At 39.4% G+C, this 24,176-nt stretch overlaps 1 protein-coding gene across 1 annotated transcript in view; it reads left to right on the top strand.

The window, feature by feature from the left end:
• The window catches only part of tmx3b (thioredoxin related transmembrane protein 3b), a 46,924-nt gene extending 24,503 nt beyond the window's left edge, over window positions 1-22,421 (top strand). Inside the window, exons 13-16 of the mRNA XM_059326601.1 lie at window positions 4,455-4,511; window positions 12,218-12,347; window positions 13,830-13,898; window positions 21,412-22,421. Coding sequence (XP_059182584.1) covers window positions 4,455-4,511; window positions 12,218-12,347; window positions 13,830-13,898; window positions 21,412-21,687 — 532 coding nt within the window. The 3' untranslated portion in view covers window positions 21,688-22,421. The remainder of the gene's footprint in view (window positions 1-4,454; window positions 4,512-12,217; window positions 12,348-13,829; window positions 13,899-21,411) is intronic.
• The last annotated feature ends 1,755 nt before the right edge of the window (window positions 22,422-24,176 follow it).

The raw sequence follows: 24,176 nt of genomic DNA, 5'->3' as shown, positions 1-24,176 counted from the left end.
ACATTTTCATCATTATGTTATGCTTAAATTCCTCACTGTGGCCCAGCATTGACCATGTTGCTTCATCAGATGGATTTCTGCTTTTCATTGAAGAGGTGTATCTCAAACCGCTATGATCAAAGTGTTTCTCCCTCTCCAGGCATTCCCATTAGGACTGATTGAATTACACAGATCCCTATCATCAATTGGACTACTATCAGCCACGCTACTCTGTGCTGTTTTTTGAAGACTTTCGAGTCTGAGAATCCCCACTGAGATCAGAGCTGCCTGCAGTGTTCTGACACACCTAAACGGTGCTTGTAATTACAAGTCGCGGCTCGAGCGACGCCCCCGGTGGTGGGTGGCGGCAGCGCATCAAGTCAACAGATCATAAGTGATGGCTGACGTTCGGATGAGCTGATGCCGTTTGATGCAGCGCAACATGTCGTGGTGGTGCGCTTACCCACCATTTGTAGCATTTTGACAGAACAATAAATGCAGATCTCAGCTCTCTGAGGGCGTGTGTGTGTGTGTGTGTGTGTGTGCCATTTCGTCAGTTAGTGTGTGTGTGTGTGTGTGTGTGTGCTATTTCGTCAGTTAGCGTGTGTGTGTGTGCTATTTCGTCAGTTAGTGTGTGTGTGTGTGTGTGTGTGCGCTATTTCGTCAGTTAGTGTGTGTGCGTGCGCTATTTCGTCAGTTAGTGTGTGTGTGTGTGTGTGTGTGTGTGCGCGTGCGCTATTTCGTCAGTTAGTGTGAGTGTGTGTGTGTGTGTGTGTGTGTTCGCGCCCTATTTCGTCAGTTAGTGTGTGGGTGTGTGTGTGTGTTATTTCGTCAGTTAGTGGGTGTGTGCTGTGTTGAAATCGGCTTAGGTCAAGGTCGCATTTATTTATAAAAAACTTTAAAAACAAGCTAGGTTTGTGCCAAAGTGCTTTACAACAACATAATTGAGCAAAAAGTAATTTTCATAAGACAAAAGAACATAAATACATGCATTATGTAATTATGCCAATCAATCTAGATTGCATCTCATTTCAACAGGGTTGAAGGGAGTAAAAACGAGTTTAAATTAAGAGATTCTGCTGTTCTTATATTTTGAAGAAGAGTATCATAGAGTCTTTCTGCAGCTCGTTCTCCAAAAAGTTTATGATGAAATCGTGGGATGGTTAACAAGCCTTGATCTGTAGATCTGAGGGGTCTAGCTCTACTGTATGGCTCGGAGAGAGACCATGCAGGGCTTTAAACACAAAGAGGAGCTAGTGCACAGATGCTAGTACGATTGTATAGGAGTCTGGCGGCAGCATTCTGTACCAGTTGTAAGCTGTCAATAGAGACCTGGTCAATATCAAAATATAGGGAGTTGCAATACCGTTGTCTTTAGGATATAGGGGCACAGATTTGGTTTATTGTCTTGTCAAATCCACTAGACTCCTTTTCAGAAAAACAGTAATTTTACCTTGCACAACATGGGAATGTCTTGAGTCCTTTCTGCTGCTTCAATCAGTTTGTTTGTGCTGTTGTGACTTTGGTCAATTCAAACTAACCCTTTAAAACACCAAAGTACTATAGACCCGGTTTACACTTGGTTTTAAAATGCGTCTTGGACGTACAAAATGTAAAACGTATTCTGGTGTTTCATTTTTACCTCTTAATCTTTAGATTTCATTAAGATAAGATAGAACTTTATTAACCCTGAAGGAAATTCTGGTTCCAGATTGCTCCAGAGTTACAAATACAATCACAATATAGGATAATATAAGAAAAACAATGAACAAAATAGATAACAAACTTAACTTGACTTATTAAACTTATTTTTAACAGACTGAACCAGAACAGTGACAACAAGGAAGATCTTGGGTAGATAAAAATGACAATAAATGTGAAATAAAAGTTAAATCTAAACTAAAAAGAAATCAGGTTTAAACTGAGATCAAACAAGAAGCTCGTTTACAAGATATTTAGTCAATGCTGTTCGCACTGATGACGCTTTTTCCTTGTCGGGAATCAATCTTGTCGCATCAGGACATAATATTACTTACATTATATTTGTGGTCAAATGCATCCTGGACCAACTTTGCAAGTGGTTTGAGTGATCTGATCAAAATGCATCTTGGATCCTTGTATTTAGTGCTGAAAGCTTGTATCCGATCACCCAAGACGTATTTTAAGACCAGAGACAAAGAGACAAACGAGTACCTCATACAACCCCACTTTAAAAAATCCCTTCAGAGTTTATCTCTGAGTTTAAAGCCTCCCCTTGATGAGGTTGACATGAAAAATTATTGTGTATTGCAAACCATCGTGTATAATTTGGCTGTGGCTAATGTCATTCACCCCCACATCCTCCTTCCTTGGAATATTATTATTTCAGTTGGAATCTCTTGTTAGAAAACACTCTTCATGAGAACTACATGACCTCACCGACTGATTGTCCGTTTCGCAAAAGACACTTCACCCATCTTCAGAGGAAAGTTAAAACCCCAAACGCTCTTCTGGACAAATCTGAAAGTATTTACCAGAAATGGTGCATTCTTGCTCCATGCGTCCTCTCACTCATGCAGGCTTCTCAGTTGGTTGCCCCCCCTTCTTGGCCGGTCTGCTCAGTGGTCTGGCCAAGAAGAGTCTGTGGGAGTAGGAACATGGACATACATGGGAAACAGACCTGTAAATATTTAAATTATAGACAAAGTATTGATGATACAGTTAAAGGGGAATTTAAAGGTAACATTTCAGCATTGAAATGTCTTAAAACAACCAGACCTGTTACATACAGTCATGGAAAAAATTATTAGACCACCTTGTTTTCTTCAATTTCTTGTTTGTTTTAATACCTGGTACAACTAAAGGTACATTTTTTTGAACAAATATAATAACAACAAAAATAGCTCGTAAGTGTTTAATTTAAGACCTGATATCTAGCCACTTTCAATGGTTTAACCAAAATTATCATAAAGAAATTCATGGAAAATGGCTAATTAAAATGAACAAGAAACTGAAGAAAACAAGGGTGGTCTAATATTTTTTTTCCATGACTTTATTTTGTTGAGTTGTGTACCTACATTATCTAAAATGTTTCTAACAATTTTCAAATCTAGAGAAATCTGTAATTTTAATCAAATTGGAGTTATAGCCCCTTTGCAGCTGTGTTGTAGTCTGCCAAAAACTGTCATAAAATGATTTTTTATTCAGTTTAAAGGTACATTTTTACAATACGTTTTTAGGATCTTGGCCGTTTATACTAAATATTTTAACTGAATGAAAGATTTTAGTCACTGGACGTCTGAATCTTAAGTTATCAGAGAAACAAGCTGAGCAAACATTTGCAGCAGCTGATTGCCAAACAGTGTTGAGAAAACACAGATTTTTAAGGTGAAACTGCTTTTTTTTCGTGTTTTTACTTGTTTTAATCACTGGGTCTGTTTGTTTTGGAGAGGAGGAGACCTCTGCGGATAATTCATCCCTCAGTAAAAACGTCCTGAGCGTCTGGATCAAAAGTTATCAGAGAAACAAGCTGAGCAAACATTAGCAGCAGCTCAGCTTGCGGCACCTCTGGGACATCCTTCGTCCGCCAGACAGCATCGAAGAAACACTGAATTTTAGCGTGAAACTGCTTCATTCATGCTTTTTACAAGCTTTAATCACCAGGTTCATTTGTTATAGGGAAGAGGATAACTCTATGGATAATTCAGCTCACGATAAAACCCTCTTGAACAATGAACACTGAATTCCCATGATCCCATAGCGGCAGAAAATTACATATTGCACATCACATGTTGTGTGCCTTGTCCTCCCATCAGTCACAACTCACACCGCTGCAGCTTTCAGCGCAAAAGTTATAAACTGACTTTTTGATGAGCTTTATTCCCAGTTCGGCCCTCTATCGTCAGCAATATTATCACTAACACGGGTTGATTTTATATTGCATCCACTGAATTTATTATATAGTTCAGTCTCTTCATAATCATGTCATTGATATAAGCACGGGCTGTATTGTGCAGCACCCGGGGGACAAACGTGCAAGATGTAGCTATGATTCAGTATGAATATAATATATATGTAGAGGCCCCCACAATCAGTCATTCAGTGGAAGTCACTGGTTTTTCCTGGACTTGTGCACCCCCCCCCTTCTTTTCCTCGTCTACCCACAATACACTGTGCTCAGACATAGTGCGGCACAATGAGATACAAATTGAATTCCTCCTCCTGCCTTATCGTTTAGATAAATCACCTGAGTCCTTTCTGTGGTGGAAAAAGATGAGGGGAAACAGGAGACGGCACAGGACGGAGCTTTGGGGAAATTATTTTTTTCTGCAGTGACAAAAATCCCAGTGAAAAACATGCAGTTCCACTCACCGTCCCAGTTTTAAGCAGCCCACTGAGACAGAAAAAAAGTGCTCATTTTGCTGTATTGTATGTTGTTTTTTTTTTTAAAGCACTGTTTCCTTTTCTCATGCCACTGATTTGTCTTGCATCTCCAGGGACTTCCAGTTTGGCCACATGGATGGGAACGACTACATTAACAGCCTCATTATGGGGTGAGTGTCTCAAATCCTGCCCACCTCTCTCTCTTTCTCTCTATCTCTCTTCTCTTCTCATGTCATCCTCCTCCTACTCCGTCTACCTCATATTACCTTCTGTCAGCTACTTATCCAGGTCTGGCCTGACTTGTAATGCCAGCCTCTGCCATTAACGATGCTCTCTTGTGGAGAAGTCAATTACACAGACAGACTGTCATTTCTTTTTTAGTGCGCTTGGAAAATTTAACCCCCCCAGCATCTCCCACACATGAGAAAGCACACAAGATCCTGCTCGTACAAGGGCAGGACGGAGAGAGGAATATATGAGGAATTTGCAGATGGCTATGCATGGAATTAAATCTATAGCGGTCATGTGTTTTTAATAGCTTGTCAAAGAGCCGCGCTAATGATGCACACAGTCCTGCTACTGTAGCTCTGCTCCTGTTGGTGCGTCGTGATCGTAGAGGCCCCGCAACTGACATCCCACACTTTTAATTAGACAGAACCCCGCTAGCGTTACAGGCCGGCAGGGCTGTAGCAGTTGGCGTGTCTGTTATGTATCCACCAATGTTAGAGTGTCTAATTATGTGTGTCTTTGTATAATGCTGCGCGTGTTTGGTGCGGGAATCTCAGAGCGTAATAGACCCCTGCAGGATGTTATTTTAATTTGAGCATATTATTGTTTGTATGAGGGAGATTATAGCAGACATGGTCTCCTAAGTCCTCTGTAATTAAAAGTGTGTCAGTGAGTACAGTAGAAGTCGTATTGGAAACACGGCGGCATTCAAACTCCCGGTGCACGGCTGGAATTAGACAGGCAGTGTTTATATTTAAGGATGAAAGAGGTGATTAGCCTTCCTAATTTTGCATGAGTTGATACAATATGTATTTGCCCGGTTTTACGGGGCTGAATTTGGCCGCTGTAGCGCGGGATTAATTGCCCTCCTTTGAGGAATGAAATCCTGGCCTGTCAATGTCCACTAATTCTCTCCCTTAGGAGAGCCATGGAAATAAATCTGATGGCTTTTTATCCCCCTTTCTGTCATCACAGCGATTACTGTGTTCTGGCAGCGGTCTGTCTGGCGTAAGGCTGCCCCTGCTTTCACCAGAGGCACATAGACTGAACACACACACACACATACAACATGAGCTTCACTCTAAGCCCGAGGCTGTCTCTGCCTCTGTTTAAACGCAGGATTATTGCTAAACCTTTATATGGAATGCATTGTAGGCTGTGAAAACTTAGAGATGTGAGGTGACTAAAAAAGATCTGTAATCATAGAAGTGAATGACTAGAAACAAGTCATTTGATTTGTCTACTAAAGGTTGCTTTTGTGGAACCTCCAATGAATTTATTGTGGAAATAGTACAATGTTTTACAAGTCTCAGCTCACACATAAAATAAAATGGATTTCCATTTACGTCCGTGATTTTGTTTTTCAGTTTTTAATGTTTTTATCGTAAAAAAAATACCAGGTTTTTTATTTTTAATCTTAGATAAAGGAGCAGATCGATCGTCATCCAGGTTTTTTGCATCCAAAATGCGTTTCCTGGAAACACTGTGATAATTATTATCACAGTTTACAGTTTTTAATTAAGTCCTCTTGCAATAATTAAAGCCCAGAATTGCCTCTGGTAACAGAAAGTGAAAAGAAAACTTGTGGAAGACGAACTAATGAACTGCTGATAATGAGTCAGAGTCCCATTTTGTGAGTCAAAAAAAACCAACTACCTCAAAATGGCTAAGCTGAATCTTGTTTTGAATGCAAATGGTGTTTTTCAAAACCAGTTTTCACCTGGATTTTCTTTCACTTTCACGTATTTATTCATCTTTTTTAAAGATTCCCTCCAGACCTGTTGAGACATACGGTATAACCAAAAAAGTGTGTCTGATGTGTTTTTTCAACAAAAATAAGTAAAAAAAATTCCACATTAAAATCTTCAAAAACGCATCTATTGCTTCTACCGCATTAAAAATTCCAGAATCTATGAAAATGCAAGTTTTCCTGCGGGACAGAAGATGTCTCCTACTTTATTGTAAAGCCAATTCTCAGTGTATGAGCATTAGCAGCTTCAAGTTTCTATAAAACACTTGTGTACACTGTAAATTGGACCAGGATTGACTTACAAATTATTTGTGATGTCACAAAGCATGATTGTAGGCCGGCCCCAAAAACAATTATTTCTGAATGATTATGTGATTTGAGTAAATGGCAGCTGTAAAAACAGAAAAGTCTTGAATTTAAAAAATGAGAGTTGCAGCAGATTTTCCTGCAGTTTTCTGTAAGTTTGACATATAGTATGGTACATTAAAAACAGAACACTGCTTCTCCATGTTTACTCATGAATCTTAAAGAAAAGTCCCAACGTTTAGGTTTTTTTTGTTGTTGCTGAGAGTGACATGAAAACACTGTTATCACTAGCTAAAGTTTTTCGATCAACAAAGGCTTGATGGAAACAATAAAATTTAATAAAACTTTGAAAAAATGTGCAAAAGTTTTTGCGCTCGCTTGAGGTGTTTTTTTAATTTTTTATAGTTAAGCGCTAAACAGGAAATGGAAACACTTTTTCCAAATAAGTTCTGACTTGCCGAACATTTAACTCACATGACTGATCAGCTGTTGATATAAAATTATAAGTTGCCCAATTAAATCCAATTCCTGCTATTTTCTCTCGTGGGTGGCCAAAGTTGACCTCTGTTTTTTTTTTTTCTCTTTTGTGCAATCTCTACTTCTTCTCCTGTTTATAGACAGATTAGCCTACAGCAATACATTACACTGTCACCTTTTGACCAAAGTACGCATGCAGCTTTGGTAACGTCCCCAATTCCCATTTCCTTTAATGCAACATTTCAAAATTTTGCTTCAAAATTAGTTTAAAAAAACAAAACATGTTCACCAGGAGATTTTTAACCATAAACCACATGTTGTTTTTTTAATTTCAGTTTATTGTAAACAAAGTGGATATAACAAGTCATTTTGTGATGTTTATAGGTGCTGGTAGGCATAGAGGCGTCATTTTAAGTTTAGAGAAGCTCGCTGTCTGTTCCAGTCTTCATGCTAACATGGGCTGAAGCTGTAGCTCCACATGAGAGTGGTATCAATAGGTGCTTTTCCATCTACTTGTTTTTAAATTTTCTTATTGCAAAAAAAGTGTTCATACTTGGTGAAACCGTCAATAAAGCAAAATACAACAAAGTGGAATGAAAATACTGATTATATTCCTGATAATCGCATAAAGCCTTAACTTGCATTTACTTTTCTTAAAAATTTGCAACTAATTTGAATGGAAACCTGACTATTGATGCCATTTAAGTTGATGCAGGAAGGCAAACAAGCATTTTCCACCAGAAAATTATTCTTTAAACAAGGAAAAAAAACTGCCTCATACTTTAAAGCACAGATGGTGTTGATTTTATCTAACAATAGGCACGAAAATAAGTAAGTGTATTAACTAAAATGTCAAACTGCTCCCTTTAATAATCTAAATAAACATGGATAAAATCCCTCTATTTAATTAATCTATAATTAGCCATAATTATACAGCATGACAGCCGGTTTTGGCAGCCGGAAATGGAAATGACTTAAATGTGTGTTTTCTGCCAGCTGTAATTCTATAGAGTACAGTATACGACCCTTCATTATGGGCGGCAAACCCCCAGTAGTCTCTACTCACGGAGGTGAATAGGCTAATCCATATTTATTTTAAATGGGTGCCATCTGTTGGAGTAGGCTGCACGTCAGAGGAGCTACACACTCGTGTGTGTGTCTGTGTGTGTGTGTGTGTGTGTGTGTGTGTGTGTGTGTGTGTGTGTGTGTGTGTGTGTGTGTGTGTGTGTGTGTGTGTGTGTGTGTGTGTGTGTGTGTGTGTGTGTGTGTGTGTGTGTGTGTGTGTGTGTGTGTGTGTGTGTGTGTGTGTGTGTGTGTGTGTGTGTGTGTGTGTGTGTGTGTGTGTGTGTGTGTGTGTGTGTGTGTGTGTGTGTGTGTAGATCTCAGCTGGACAGAGTAGAGCAGAGTGAAGCGTTGATGACTCTACTGCACGGGCGTGTGTGTGTGTGCCGGCTCTCAGCTGGGTGGTGGACTGGGACAGTGATGGATACGTGTGCGTGTGTGTGCAATTTGTTGCCGGGTTGAGTAACACTGCAGGGATGTGAGGTGGCAGCGGTGTGATGGACTGTTGGTGTGCCTGTGTGTCTGTGTGTGTGTGAGCACCAGGATACCTTATCTAAGCCAGGGGTTTGGTGTTGTGCGAGACATGTGAAAGAGGGATTGCTTGTTTTTATGACCTTGTTCGTTATCTCGCAGAGTTTTGTAATTCCTCTGCTTATTTGTCGAAATAAGCGGGCCGGAGAGCGTGAGGTGTCTATAACTCCGTCTCCCACTGGACGAAAAACCCACTAACACCCACTAACCTCGGGCTTTATGTCTTTAGTGGGAAAGGTTAGAATCGGCATTTATTCCCGGGACAAATTACTCTTCAGCAGACAGGATTATTTATCAGCTGCAACTCCGATCGACAGTGATGGAAACATTGCGCAAATTTTTGCCCTTTTTCCAGTGCAATGTAAAGAGTAAAGTTTTTACATTTTTTTATATATTTTAGAGACTTAGACAGACCTTATTGTCATTCAATTATACATAGACACTAGAGGTGGGGGAAGAAATCGATACAGCATAGTATCACAATATTGATTCATGGCCGCCAAGTATCAATATTTAGCATTCCAACCATCAGTATTTTCTGCCATTTTAGTTTTTTTTTTACCGGAGGCTGTAGTGGGCTCAATTTAAGGAATATACTGGAGATATATGAATGTATCATATGAATCTAGAAGATCAATTTCAAAATCAGATTTGGTTTTTGCACCATGGTTGTATTTTATTTTACAGTTTAGTTTACAACATTTGCAAAGTTGGAGGTTAAAATCAATCGGCTGTATTTGTTTGTTTTGATGATCTAATGAATCTAAAGGCACCATGTGCGTCAGGATATTGTGTCGGGAAGTTGTCGAAATAACGCTGCAAAGTTAGGCTTTTTTATGTTTCATTCAAAAAAATTCAGAGCAGTGAAGCTTAAAGTTGAGAAAAGTTTGAGAAAATGCTGCTGTTGTTGTCGTCCATACATGTTTGATATCAGTTCAATTAATTTGACTGAATACTTTGTTGGTCAGTCTGTGGGTTTGACTCTCATTGTGGAGAAATAAAAAGACTGAAGTGAGATGAATAGACTGAGAATTTTCTCTTTTTTGACAAAACAATCCTTGATTGAATTTAATTTTGTGGACACAAAATGCAGTTAAACAGTTAAATCGCTATATATTGTATCACAATACTCACCGTATTGCAAAATGCTTAAAATCGCAATAATATCGTATCATTACTCAAGTATCGGTATAAATCGTATCATGGGGCCTCTGCTGATTCCCACCTCTAATAGACACGAAAATCCGATGCATTTGGCTCACAGTGATTGTATCCTGGAATAAAGTATAAAGATATAAAGATAAAAAACTGTAAAAATAGATACTTAGTGTAGCAGCAGAAATTGTTTTGTACATAGACAAAAAATAAACATAATAACAACTGTTATTTAGTTCTTCTGCTATTTGTCATCATGTTTCACTCCGTAGAGGTCTAGTTTAATAAATCTAATTTAATAAACTTTTTTTTTTAAATGTTTAAATTGCATACTTAAGGCAGATGAGCATCATCTTGGACTCCATTCTAATCAGAATCTGTTTTTATTGAGAAGGAGTTTGCTGTGGTGTATTGGTGCACAAGAACAAAGAAAGTACTAGAATATAGATATAGATTAAGGCAAGTACTTCAGTCAAAAAACAGCAGCTTGAATAGAAAAAGTCAACAATTCACTTTAAATGGAGCTAAATAATAACAAATTCTATGAAATCATATTGTGGATGAGTTGGCATCTGTTTATAGGTCATAAGAAATCATAAATGATCTTTTAGACGGAGTAAATGTTCACCGGTAAGTTGGCTCTGTTAAATTGAGCTGTATGTTGCTGGAGGTCGTCCTCCAACAGTTACTTTATTTGCCTTATCTGCCTCTTAAAATGTAAATTAATTTATCAAACAGACTTTTCACAATTTACTGGCTTCTTCTGATAAATTTGTCATGTTTCACTAAGCAGAACTCTGATCTAATTAACTTGCATGTTGTAAAAAAAATGTGTGGACATGCTGACGTTGCACATCTTACTTTTAAAAAAAATCTAATTTGTAATCTAGTTTTTATTTCACTCAGATTTACTACGATTACTGTTCTCATCACTCTCAAATGTTTTCTTTCTTTCTTTCTTTCTTTCTCTAGTTTTTAAATAGCGATTCTCTCTTCTGTGGTTTTCTCTTGTTCTGTCTTGTTCTCGGCTCATCAGTCATCCATGAAGCACTTTGAACTGCACTAACCTGTATGAAAGGTGCTTTGCAGATTAAGTTTGAATGATCGATGAAGCACCTTTAAAAATAAACATAAGCTGAAATGAAAGACTTCCTTTAGGAGTCATACAAAGTCACACGTTAAAGATTTAGTTAAGAGTATCATCTGCGTAACGGGGAACCCAGATCTGTTCAACTGAGCAATTTGTTAACAGAGTCCGGAAAGTAGCATTTGAAAGAAGCATTTTTTTTTTTTTTTTAAAGATATTTTTTTGGCCATTTTCAAGGCTTTATTGAGAGTGACAGAGTGAAGGGGGAGACAGAGGGGAAGACATAGAGGAAAGGGCTCCGAGTCGGATTCGAACCCGGGCCGCCCGCTCACGAGGACAATGCCTCTATGGTACGCGCTCTACCAGGTGTGCCACCAGGGCGCCCGAAAGAAGCATTTGTGACCTCAAAGACTAACAGGACAGAAAAAATACAGAAGGCCCTTTCATAGTGTGGTCCTATCGCAGTTGTTGTGCTGCCGAACATGATTAGATGACTGTCGGACCAAGTGGGAGGCGTGTGTTAGACGTGAAGTGCGACGTCAAAAACCCCGCCTCGCCCCGATGGCCTGTTCATAGTGGTCCCACCTATTTTCCGCCTCTCCCTCTGGAGGCGCAAAATTGGTGGGATCACTTGATCCCTGCATCCAACTTCGGGTGCTTTCACAGTGCAGGCAAGACGTTACAGAGCCGTAAATCTCCCGGCATGAAACAATACTAAGAAAGGAGCTAGTAAGGCACACTCGTCTACTGGCAATGGGAAAATAGTCTTTTGTATTTTAAAAAAATGCGTATATATGTGCTCATATTGATGGAAAAAGGGTAAAAGTCTCTGTTTCTTTGGAACGCAGCACTGGGCGTTTTTGTATAAGTGTCAGTGTGGATGCAGAGCTGCTTTCTTCTGGACTCCCCGCGATTCACTTGTCAGCTGTAATTTGTAAAGGTCTCTTTAACTGTGACCGGCAGAGACTCATAAAGCCCCTGAGTTGCACACTGTATGCATAAAAGATAGAAGAAATGCCACTCTGAAACAGTCCAGGCTGCATCGCCTTTTTCCTCAGACTAAAAAAAAAAAATCCTCTCTTTGAAGTGATCCCCACGGGAAAAGTTAGGTTGCTCCGAGTACAAAGGGTTTGTTTATCTCACTATTGTGTTCTCTGTGTTACAATTTGTTCCTTAAAGAAACGACAATTTGTTCCCATCTAATGATGCACTTTGATAATGGCAGTCCGAGACGCCGGGGTTAAGAAGATTAAAAGCTGTGTTTTCCTGTTTCTCCTCAGTGAGGTGACAGTGCCCTCCGTTATCATCCTCAACACATCCAACGAGCAGTACTTCCTGCCCAGTGAGCCGATTGAGACCCTGGAGCAGCTGGTCCAATTCATCAACGGCGTTCTGAACGGTTCTGCACAGGTCCAAACCTTCTCCTCTTTCCTCTGCTGCTTTCTGTTTGTGCATTCAGCTCAGCATGGCCCTTTCCCCTCCCTTCCCCTCATGTTGTACCATTGTAATCACACCAGTAGTCTTCATTAATCAACCACATTGCTTTGCATTTTAATTCCTCCTGGAAAATATTGTCAGCAGATGAGGTATTTTTGCAATCTCCTTTTGCATGTTTAGATTTCACATTGCTGTCCTTCCTGAATGGATTATCTACAATAATTCTTCCCCGAGTCAAACACAGAGATTACTACATGACTCCGAATTGTCGTGTACATACTAATCTAAAAAAGAAATGTCATTGCTTTCCCCTGCTGCATTACACTAAAGTCACCAGATGTATAAAACCATAAGCCAAACAGCCAGAGGTCCTGTCCTTTTTTTTTTCCAAGAAAGGTCTGGGCTATTTTTTGCTTGGCAAAACAAACCTCCTGCCACCAAATAAACAGCAACAGAAACCTCCATGTTTCTGCCGTCCAGTTGAAGCCAAAGCCTGGACAGTTTGAGCGCCTCAGCATCATGTCTGCCACGAGGTGCCTCAAGGCTGCTTTATTCTTCATGCGGAAATACACAGAATAGAATGTGTTAAATGCATTGAATTCAATTTAAAATAATGCACATGGTGCAAAAAAGCTGTTTTTGTCATCGATTTTTGGAGAATGTGGAGAGCTGATTTTCTTTGCAAAGCATGACTAAAATTCTTCAATTTGTGAGTCTTTTTTCTTATAAAGCGTGAACATTAATGTACACAGACGGCGTGTTTAGCCCTGCATGAAGCATGAACCAGCCAGAGTTGGCAGGCATCTCTCCAGCAGGTTTTTAGGGAATTGCTACATTTTTCTAAAGTATCTCCACACTCACTGATCTTGTGCTACATAAGCTGGCTTCAGTTTGTCAAGTTCCTCCTTTGCAATTAAAAAAAGAACAACTCCAGCTCCATTTTTGTGTTTGCAAAAACTTTCTCAAACTACTTATGCAGTCCTCTCACAGCTTAAGTATAAATCTGTGCAACAGCTGCTTCCACCCAAAATCCCGTGCCGACCCTCGGCTCGTTCATAGAAGTCCTGCTCACTCAGAGCGCACTAATTGGCCATCCTGATGAATTAGCGTCGGGACAGATCACCCATCGACTGCCCAGGTGCTGCTGCTAACAAATGAGCTCAGACGGAGGAGAACTGCTGGACAGCGAACAAACCAGCACATCTGATCATTTGTGCAGAGAGGCGGTTAATGAAACAATATTTTAAATGTCAGGGATGTACTGACCATATGATACCTGAGGTTTAGACTGTGGACTGTGAGAGCAGTTTGAGAAGTTTTTCTGACATTTTGGTAATTGTTTTGTTATATAGGGATTGTCCCCAAACAATTGCATCGAATTGCATAATTGTATAAAATTGGAATAGACTAGACACAGCAGCTTCTGTCTCTATTAAACGATGTGTCTCTCTACAGGCGTACGGAGGTGATGGCTTCATTCAGAGGATTAAACGCGTGGGCTTTGATGCCAGATCCACCATTATGGTAAGTTTTATGCTCTTTAACTCATTTAGGCCTAAAACGCCTGAAAAAAAAAAGCCTGGAAAACCTATGGGCGATTTTGAAAGAACCCCCTAAAACCTGAAGTTTTTCTGGAAATTCAACAGAAGATTTTTCAGCCTCTTTAGCAGATAGAAATGAAATTCAAAAAGTATTTGAGAGCTTATACCTGTGGCTTTCATGAGACGTTGACGTTTGGACTTTATTTGTCCAAACCTTCAATAAAGTTTTTTTAAAAATCAACAAACTCAGCAAATAGAGGAAAAAAAGGCCTTTTCACCTTTTATTGAACAGGAGAGTTGAAAGAGACAGGAAATGGCAGTGAGAACTACAGCCTCAACACATGGGGCAGATGATCTGCCAACTGAGCAGCACTATTTTCAATCAAAGATGTAAAAATAAAGTGTCAGTACAATAATTTTTTTAAGTGTCAGTGCAGCATTGTTTTCAATAAAAATATAAAACATAAAGTGCACTAATATGACTGTATATGGACTGTAAGGTACTGTTTACAGTTGCATGTGATGATGCCTGAATAAAAATACTATGCATAATACTAATACATGCCCATTAGCAAGATGTAAACATGATATGACCATTGGAAGAAATAGACATAGTTCTCATTAGCCTACTGTCATAAAAAAATAATAATACATTTTATCTATATTGCACTTTTTTTTAGGGTACTCAACGATGTATAAAGTAAAATAAGACATAAACAGTCAAGATATCCTGCCTATAGATTCCTTAGATTCCTAGATCTTCTAGTTTCAAATGATACCAGTATCTCCAGTATGATCCTAAAAGTGAGCCCACTATGGCCTCTGGGGGGGAAAAAAGTCAAATACTGAGGGAATGCTAAGTGTCGATACTCGAATAAATCAAAATAATGTTGCCACGCAAAATATCGCGATACTATGCTGTATCGATTTTTTCCCCCACCTCTACTTAATACCACACTAGTTAATTAAGTGCTGGAAATGCATTGTACAGTGCGTTTATCTTGGAAACGAGCACCGATGGTGCCCAAAAGCAGTAACATTGTGGGTCATAAATCAAAACAACAAGCTGAAAGTCGCTAAAATGCTCCGTAGACCAAAGAAAACCTGCTGACCTGTGTGATAAATCTTTATGGGATTGTGTATGACCGAGCCTTTTCACATTACACATCAGCACTTCTCCATTGTGCGTAAAAAATGTTGATTAGTGCAGCTTTAAGGTCAGTTTTATATAAGTTTCAGGCTAATTTAGCTGATTTGGAATAACACAGCGACCTGCTATCCAACTAACACGTATATACATCTGTTCTAGCCTTGGTCTTTCTTCACCTCCACAGTTCATCATAATGATTCCTTGTACTTGCTATGCTTCACACCGCGCGTCACCTTGACTGCCAGTTTAGGGTAAATACTGTACACCGCATACTGTATGCAACCTGCGCCAGGGTCTGTACAACACTGTAAAACAAATGCCTGGGTGCCCGGCTCGTTCCCTGTGGGAGAAAAACAACATTCAGAGGACAAGACAGGGAGTGTGACTGAGAATATGCAATGCAGGCAGTAAACACAGTATGGGCAAAGAGAAACAGGAGGAGGAGGAGGGACGAGGGAGTAGACAGGGTCAGGAGGCTGAACTTGCTTCTCCTCCCACTTTTACTTTAAGTAGTTGGTTCTTTTTGGGAAACTGGTGTTTTTTTATAGCAAGGGTGTGATAGGAATGTAAATACAGCTGTGTTGTAATGCGCCGGTTGTCTTGTAACCACAGGTGAAGCTTTACAATGTCCTGAAAGGGACGTAGAGAACTCCTAAAGGAAAATTATAGATTTTATTCAGGGAAATTGAGGGTATGCTGACTTCTGGATGTTAACCTTGAGGTACGAAAGAAAAAAGGCTTGTAGAAACATTCTTATTGGAGGTTTAACTTTTTAGCTGTCAGGTTTGCTTTGAAAGTTTAGAAGAAAAGGATTTTAAAGCACAAAAAGATTTCTTTCTTCGGGCTGTGTGGGAGCAAAGTGTGCAGTATTTTATTTGTTTCTCATTAGGAACTGCACCAAAGTAAGAAATCCACGTGAGAAAGGCTTCTGTGCAAGAGAAAGGAAATGCTTTTTTTCTCTCTGTGCTTCCCTAAATTCAGCGAGCTGCATGCATCACCACGACCGCTCTTGCTTACAGTGACATGATATGATACAAAGCAGATAGGCAGCAGCCACCGCCTCGCTCTCAGAGAGCCTATCTAAATGCACGTCTGACAAGGAGCATGAGGAAGCAGCCACATTAGGTGCAATGACTCATAGCCAGCTGTGTTAGCATAGCATACCCATCTCTACCTCATCCAGCATCACACAGCACCGGCAATTACCATCCTTCTTCCCGTGGCAATGACTGGAGGGAGCATGAATATTTCTCTTCTCCGCAGCTCAGCAGCTGACAGAAAGTTGTGACCGAGTACTACCTTCTAGGTACATTGTCTCTGATGTATCCTGCTATATTAAGGCCAAATGACTCATTTGTCACAGAGATCATTTAAGAAAGAAGTTGTCCTTCAGTGACTCTGGCATTTTTGTGCCCGCAGGAGTCGAGTCGAGTGGTACATGTCACAAATAATGTTTCATTTTATATGCAGGTTCAGGGCATGGATGTGAATGAGATCTTTGAGAATTTACTGTATTTTAACCCTCTGAACCCCAAGCAGTTTCAGAGAATTTTTTTTTTTTTGCTTCTGCCCCCTTTTCATCAATGTAGGGTCGTTTTTTACTGCAGTACATAAGTCCTGCACCTCTATGGAAACTGCACAGTCTTGACTAGAAGTAGAGAGAACCGGAAAATGTCTTTTATGCATTATAACACAGTTCTAATGCAAAAATCAAACAGAAAAGCTGCAAATTAAATTTCTTTGCTGCAACAAAATGAATAAAATGAAATCTATATATAAAACATTTTTCCACGTACCCACAAGTGTTACCAATATTGAAACAAAAAGATGGCTCCAGATGCTATATATATATTGGACTATTTAAATTTTTTCAACTGCTACTTACAACCTGTTGTTGTCTTGTCTCTGCGACATGTGAACAGCTTGAAGATCAGCCATTTTTTTTTTACAGAATTTTCATGCGACTGTTGGTCTCAGTCAGTGGTTGAAGAAGTATTCAGATCTCTTACTTAAGTAAAAGTACTAATACCACACTGTGAAATTACTCCACTACAAGTAAAAGTCCTGCATTCGGATCTTACTTCCGTAAAGGTAAAAGTATCAGCATCAAAATGTACTTAAAGTATCAAAAGTCTGCTCTTTATGCAGAATGGCCTGACTCAGATTGTTTTATAAATTCTAATATATTATTGAGATATTATTATTGATGCATTTATGTAAACAACGTTTAATGTTGTCAAGGTAGGGCTCATTTTAACTACTTTAACTACACTTTTATGTGGTTTAATTTATAAACATATAATCATTTCAAATTGATTATGTTTTATGTTAAATCTCAACCTGAAAAGTAACTAAAGCTGTCAGCTACATGTAGTGGAGCAAAAAGTACAATATTTGCCCCTAAAATGCAGAGAAATATAGAATCACATATGTGGAAATACTCAAGTGAAGTAAAAGTACCTCAAAATTGTACTTAAGTACAGTACTTGAGTAAATGCACTTAGTTACATTCCACCACTGGTTCGGCCCCACATTGCAGAGAGAATGGAAGGGGAAGACGTATGGTGCAAAAGTGCCCTTGGGAGGGATTCAAACCCAGGTCTGCTGCCACAAGGACTCATCCTTAGTGGTATGCGCACTAGCAGTAAGCCACCAGATTGCAAAATCATCAAAAGCTACTGAAGAATTTGTGTAACTGCCTTGTGATTTGGATCCACTCTGAATTTACCTGACCCATGCTTCAACCTTCTACCAAGCTTCATGAAAATCAGGCAACAAGTTTCCCCGCACACCTGCTGACAAACAAACAAATGGCCTGAACCGTAGTACCTCAAAATTGTACTTGAGTAAATGTACTTAGTTATATTCCTCCACTGCTCTTAGTAGGAGGAACACCGAATTAAAGATTTTACTGGATCTGGATGGTGCAAATCCTTAAATGAGACACACGGTCCTGTGAAGTGAAGAAAAACATAATTTCAAGCTTCCATTGGGGTTTCCTTGATCCCTTCATGGACCTTCTGCAAATTGGGACGGGAGTAATTCAGCCAGCACAAACCGCAGTGCCGTGGGTCTGATCCCTGAGAGCCCCGACTTACAGAGACCGCCAGTGCTGGAGTTTCAGTTTTTTTACAGCTGGTAACTGATGTCTGTCTCCAGAGCTCTCCTCCAGGTGAAGTGTCATAGCAGAGGAGAGTGAGGTGGAGTAACCTCAGGATGTGCTTGCCAGTGAACATGCTTTCAGGCCATTACATGAGTCAAATACCCATACAGCTGCTGTAGCTAACATCATTCTGTGAATTCAATTGTGGAGCAGCCCAACGCTGTTATCCAGGGTCAAAAGGATCAAACCAAAAATAACTTTCTGAGTGCATTGTTGTAACGTTACCGTATATAAGCTCGGTGGATGGCATGGACCACTTGTTATAGTAGCACTTTGTAGCTGGATCGAAATACCATCATAAATTAGGTCTACCGTGTTGCGAAATTGCAGCAGTTAGTGAAAAAATGAGGCCGCGAGGGAGAAAAATGCTGCATTACTGTTAGTGAGTGTAATTCTGTGACACTGTATGATTGACAATTACTCTTTGATGCATCATCAGGTGTTTCTAGTGTCAACAAATTATAATGAATCTGCAATCTACAGGTAGTAAATGAAGAGAAAAAAAAATCTAGAATAGTTTCCCTTGCTGAAGCATTGCAAAACAAAAGTATTTGTAATTCACTCTTTAAATAAGTCCCACTGTGTGTGCATGCAGCCTTTACAGACATGTGGCTACAGTAGGAGTGTGTAGTCGCGGGAGGTGAGCCTATTATAGGCGAGGAAGACAGAAAATATCTTCAGACAAACTGTTGTATCAAGGTGGACCTCTGCTTGTGTTTGAAGTTTGAGATTTCTTTGTTTATTTCAGTTCAAACTGCACAATCTGAAAGTACAAGAAAACCCAAAGGATGCTAGATAAAAGGCTAAAACTCTCCAGTATGGTCATCAGTGTAAAACAAAACAAAAGCAAACAAGACAGCGCATTACAAGAGAGAAACACAAACAGTGAAACATAATACAGACATCCTGAAATTACGTGGCAGAAATGTAATTAATACTAAAACCTGCCCGGGTTCCTGCAAATGATTTGCGACCTGCCTTCTAAACACACTCGCGAGGCTTAATGGCGTAATGCAAATGAATGAATAAATGAATGTATAAAATGTAGTATCTCTGCTAAAAACATAAAAGCCTGTCTGCAATATTTCCCGCAAATATTTTTGGATCTCTAATTCGGATGTTTGAAATCACTCTCACTAATAGCTAATGGGAGGCTCTTTAGTATTGTAAACAGAGATGTAACACTTTTATTAAACAGCCAGATACTCATTCCACATGTGTGCTGCAGAAGAGGCACTCAGAGAAGTGAATGAAAGGGATTAATGTTGGTGTGTTTGTTGTTTGGAGTGTGAACTTAAGAAATAAGGTCAGGGACGGATTAACACGTTCTGAAGCCTGGGGCAAAAATTAGCTTTTGGCCCCTGCTGAACTCTGGTTCTACCCACTTTCTCTGCACGTGTGCCTGCATGCTTTTTGCCTGCACATGGCAACTTTTATATTTTGCCCAGAGCCAGTGCTGCTTTGCTGGATTATTACCCCCAACTCCAAAGATCAAAGCAATATTCATATTGAGGATCTACCTTTTTTTTTTTTTTTAATTGACTGACCATCTCCATGCTTGTCACTGTTTTTGTGGCTATTTTTCTGATGCTATATTTCATGGAAGTAGCTAGTCAACTATGTACAGGTGCATCTCAATGAATTAGAATATCATAGAAAAATTAGTCAGTAATTCAATTTAAAAAGTGGAAATAACTTTTAACTACATTATAAAGATCTATTACACACAGAATGAAACATTTCATGTCTTAATTTATTTAATTTCTTCTAATTATGATGATTATGGCTTACATTTTAATGAAGGCCTAAAATTCAGTGTCTCAAAAAATTTGAATATTACAAAATACTAATTTTAAAAATATGTTTAATATGGAAATGTTGGCCTTTGAAAAGTATGTCCATCTATATGCACTCAATACTTGGTTGGGGCTATTTGACTTTAACTACTGGAAATGGACTTTTCCATGATATTCTAATGTATTGAGATGCACCTGTAGTACATCCTACAAAGCTCTGATAGGTCAGTTGTTTTTTTGTCTGTTTCCACCTTACTCATACATTACTAGTCAAGGTTTGAAGACTCCTTCTCATTCAATGGTTTGTCTTTATTTTTTATTATTTTCAACATTGTAAATTAACACTGAAGACATACTATGAAAGAACACATACGGAATTGTGTAGTGTTAAACAATCCAGAATATGTTTGATATTTTAGATTCTTTAAAGTATCAACCTTTTGCTTTAATGACAGCTTTGCACACTTCTCTTCTTCACTCAGTCAGATTCATGAGCTGGTCACCTGGAATGGTTTCAGTTAACAGGGGCGTCATGTTAAGAGTTTTTTCAAGAGAAATTTGTGGAATTTCTTGTCTTCTTGCGTTTAAGAGCATCAAAGCAAAAATGTTAAAGGCTACTCTGAAGAATTTAGAATATAAAACATATTCTGGTTTGTTTGATTTAATGTGTTCCATTGTTCATTAATCTATAATCTTGATAATAATAATAATTAAAAAAAACATTGAATGAGAACTTTTGACTGCTAGTGTAGACAACCAAAATAAAAGCAGTAACTTCCTTCCTGATAGGGTTTTCTAAAGGTTGTTCCTTTAATTGAGAGGATGCATTTTTGCAAAGGAAATATGTTATGATATATTTTGAGTGTCTGCAGCTGTAGAGTGAATTCTCGTTAGCTGCAACCAGAGCACAACTTCAGTCATGTTAGGTTACTATTAAATATGAATGCTATGAATTGCCTTCTGGCTCTTCTCACTTCTTATTCACTTGCTTATTACCAAGCAAATATGCAATTAATCAAATTACCACAAGCTAATTGTCACACAGTGAAGCCGGCCCCGAGGCTTCGCCCGGTTACCGATCCACGCTTGAATGAGACAAGAAAGAAGAAGGTGTCGGAAGAGATTCTGATGGATCTTAATGTTTATACATAACAATGGCTTTAATTGTATATTTGCATGAAGAGAGAAGAAAGTGGAGAGCATGTTTTTGTAGCGGTTAGAGTAAATAAGCTTAAACTCATCCTGTGAAAGACTTAATTGTGAAAGAAAATTCCTCTCTTCTGTTCTGTCTCCATGCTCATTTACTCCATTTGTGTTGTTTTTTCTCCCTCACACTTGCCCTTCTTTGTCTCCCTTTCATCTTTTGTTGTCTCTTTTCCTCCATCAGTCAGTGTTTCGCAGCTCTCCGCTGCTGGGCTGCTTCCTCTTCGGCCTACCGCTGGGTGTAATTAGCCTGATGTGCTATGGCATCTGCACAGCTGAGTCGGATGACGGTACGGATGACATCGACGCGCTCAAGAGGGAGGGCCTGACTGACGAAGAGGAGGAGGACGAGGAGGAGGAGGAGAGGCAAGGCGCCGCTGAGCTGGAGGGCCCCGAAGAGGGCGAGAACGAGGAAGACGACGCTGGAGAGAAAGGTCCCGAAGAGAAGAAAACCGATTAACGCAGGGGCTCCCGCCGGGTAGAGGATGATAGGCCTAGTCAAATGCAGTGACATGAAACTCAAAGACATATCAATGTATTACTATTCTGCTTCTTTGTCTTTCATATCACTTCCCCCTTCGAAGCCCCTCGAGCACAGACGGTTGGCGATCTTTCTGTGTTTTGAGGTCAGCTGCTCAGTGAAGCCATCAGATCACATTTCAAACTTACAGCCTTTTTAATGATGGAGCGTAAATACGTTATGTTCAGGAGAAGGAGGGGCGGCTGTGAACCAAACAAACCACTTATTTATTACGATTCGACCAACCGGTGGTTTATTCCATGTGACATGTGGCCCTTTCTCTCGTTGTTTTGTGACCACTTAAATGCCCCATTATATCCTCTTTTTCTCGTATCTTTTTTTCTTTTTGATTCCAGTTTACTATAATATTCTTAATAATGCCTTCGAACTCAGTACAACATGAGACATTTTGTTCACCCTTGCCCTCCAATCCAAAGTGTAGGCTTATTATGTGTAGCGACTGGCATGTGTAGAGAGCAAAGGAAGTGCCCAGGAAGGAAAATTTGCCATAAATGAATTGCGCTTTTTCTATTGTATGTTGTTAGCAGTGACTGATTTGAACCCAGCTGCCTGATCTGTACTGAGCATGTGCAGCTCTCAACAGAAATGGGAAGAAAACTTAACGGCGAAGCTACTTCAACTCCAAGCTCTGGAAAAAAATGGTGTGTTTTTAATAGAGAAAGTTATTGCAACAAGTTCTAATGTCTTTTGGATGCAGTCTGTTGTATAAACAAACTATTAACTTGCCAAAACCTTTGGTAACAAGTTAAGGCTGATGGTGGGAAGTGGCGTAATGACCATGTGATCACAGCATTGTATGGCTAATCTTGCCCAGCCAGAAATGGGTGTTTTACTTTCTTATACACATTAAAACTGCATTTTTAGGGGACCCCCCCTTGTGCATTAGTTATGATTACATAACTTATGATTAAAAACACTAGCAAGTCAGCAACTTGCTATCAGCAAGAAAGTGCAGCAACACAAGACAAAGCAAGCCAAGAAGACCAGCTCAGTGTTTGTCTGCAGCCTTTTTCAGGAAGCTCTCTAAAAGCCAAACTAAGATTTACTTTTGTTCAGTGGCCTCTTGCTCGGTCACTTTTTTTCCCTTCTTGATTTCCAATGTAATGTCTTTTTTGGTTTCTGTGTCTCTGCCATTAAGTGCGTTAAGCCGGCTGTTAAACCAGAGTCTGTTGTCCACTTGCCTTGCTCGTGTTGTGGCAATGCTCCCTGCCAGCATTCATTCCCGCCTTATACCCCAAAAACCTCCACTTCAACGGTCTAAAGCTCTTGTGCTAGTGGTGTAAACACCAACAGTCCTGCGGTGCTCAGAGCAGCCTTGGCAGCACTGTTAACTGAGCTAAATGGCTGCAGCTAACCTACAGTCAGAAGAAGTTGGAGGTTAACTTAACTTTGGCGACAAGCAAAGCTTTCTGTCCATCATTAAACTACTTTAATCATCGAATGCTGAGGCAGAGCAGCCAGGGAACATCAGAGAGAAAACCAGATAACATTTACTACATAAAATATAGCCCAGTTTCCAAACTGATTTTGAAGCTTACATTTATAGTTAAAATAGTTTCATAATGTTGCCTTAAGCTTGCCCCTTATGAAAGGAAAGCTCCATCATGTAAAAGTGTCTTTATCACTAAAAACAAAAGTTGATCTTCACCAGACCAATGTTGGCAAGCTTGCTAACATTGTTTTAAAAAAAAGTCTTCAATAAAAAAGCAATAACATTCTGAATTAAATGCATATTGTTTTCTTGAACAGCTGGAACAACTGAGCCATCTTGATTTCACTTTCTTGCACATGCACACAACAGATCAGGCAGCCGGGACTGATCAGGCACTGCCAGTTATTGCCTGAAATAATATTTCTTCTTCTTAAGGTGCAAGGTGCCGAGACAGTCGTGCATTTCTACTTATTTCTCATGCCAGCTGCTTCTTAGTGTCCATATATGAAGAGAGTTGATGAAAAAAGCTGGAATAGTAATTGGTATCAGCCCATCTGATACTGGAATATGGCAAATACTTTTTTTTTCATTTCAATCCAACATGAGCAACCTGCTCAAAATTCCAAGTATAGATATGGTTGCACCTGTACAGCAGACAGCTATAACATGCATCAGTAGTTCCTGCAGCTTTTAACAACTCATATTCCTCAGATAGACTGGCTCTGTCTGTTTCCATATTTCAATCTGTCCTCCATCACTGGTTGCTATATTGAATTCAGCAGGCAGGTTGAAGTTTAAATCCCGATGCACTGAGACGTACACTGAGCGTACAAAATATTAAGCCCGTCTTCCTACTACTTAGTTTCACATCTTTTTTTCTGTCACTATTGTTAGTTTCCTAGAAGCATTGAACTCCATCTCTATCCTATTTTCATACCCTTGTAACTAAAGTGTATGTAATACCTGAAATCAAGTA

Source organism: Centropristis striata, chromosome 23 (genome assembly GCF_030273125.1).
Source record: "Centropristis striata isolate RG_2023a ecotype Rhode Island chromosome 23, C.striata_1.0, whole genome shotgun sequence".
NCBI lineage: Eukaryota > Metazoa > Chordata > Actinopteri > Perciformes > Serranidae > Centropristis > Centropristis striata.
Note: the sequence above shows the minus strand (reverse complement) of the source record. Positions and strands in the feature narration are given on the sequence as shown.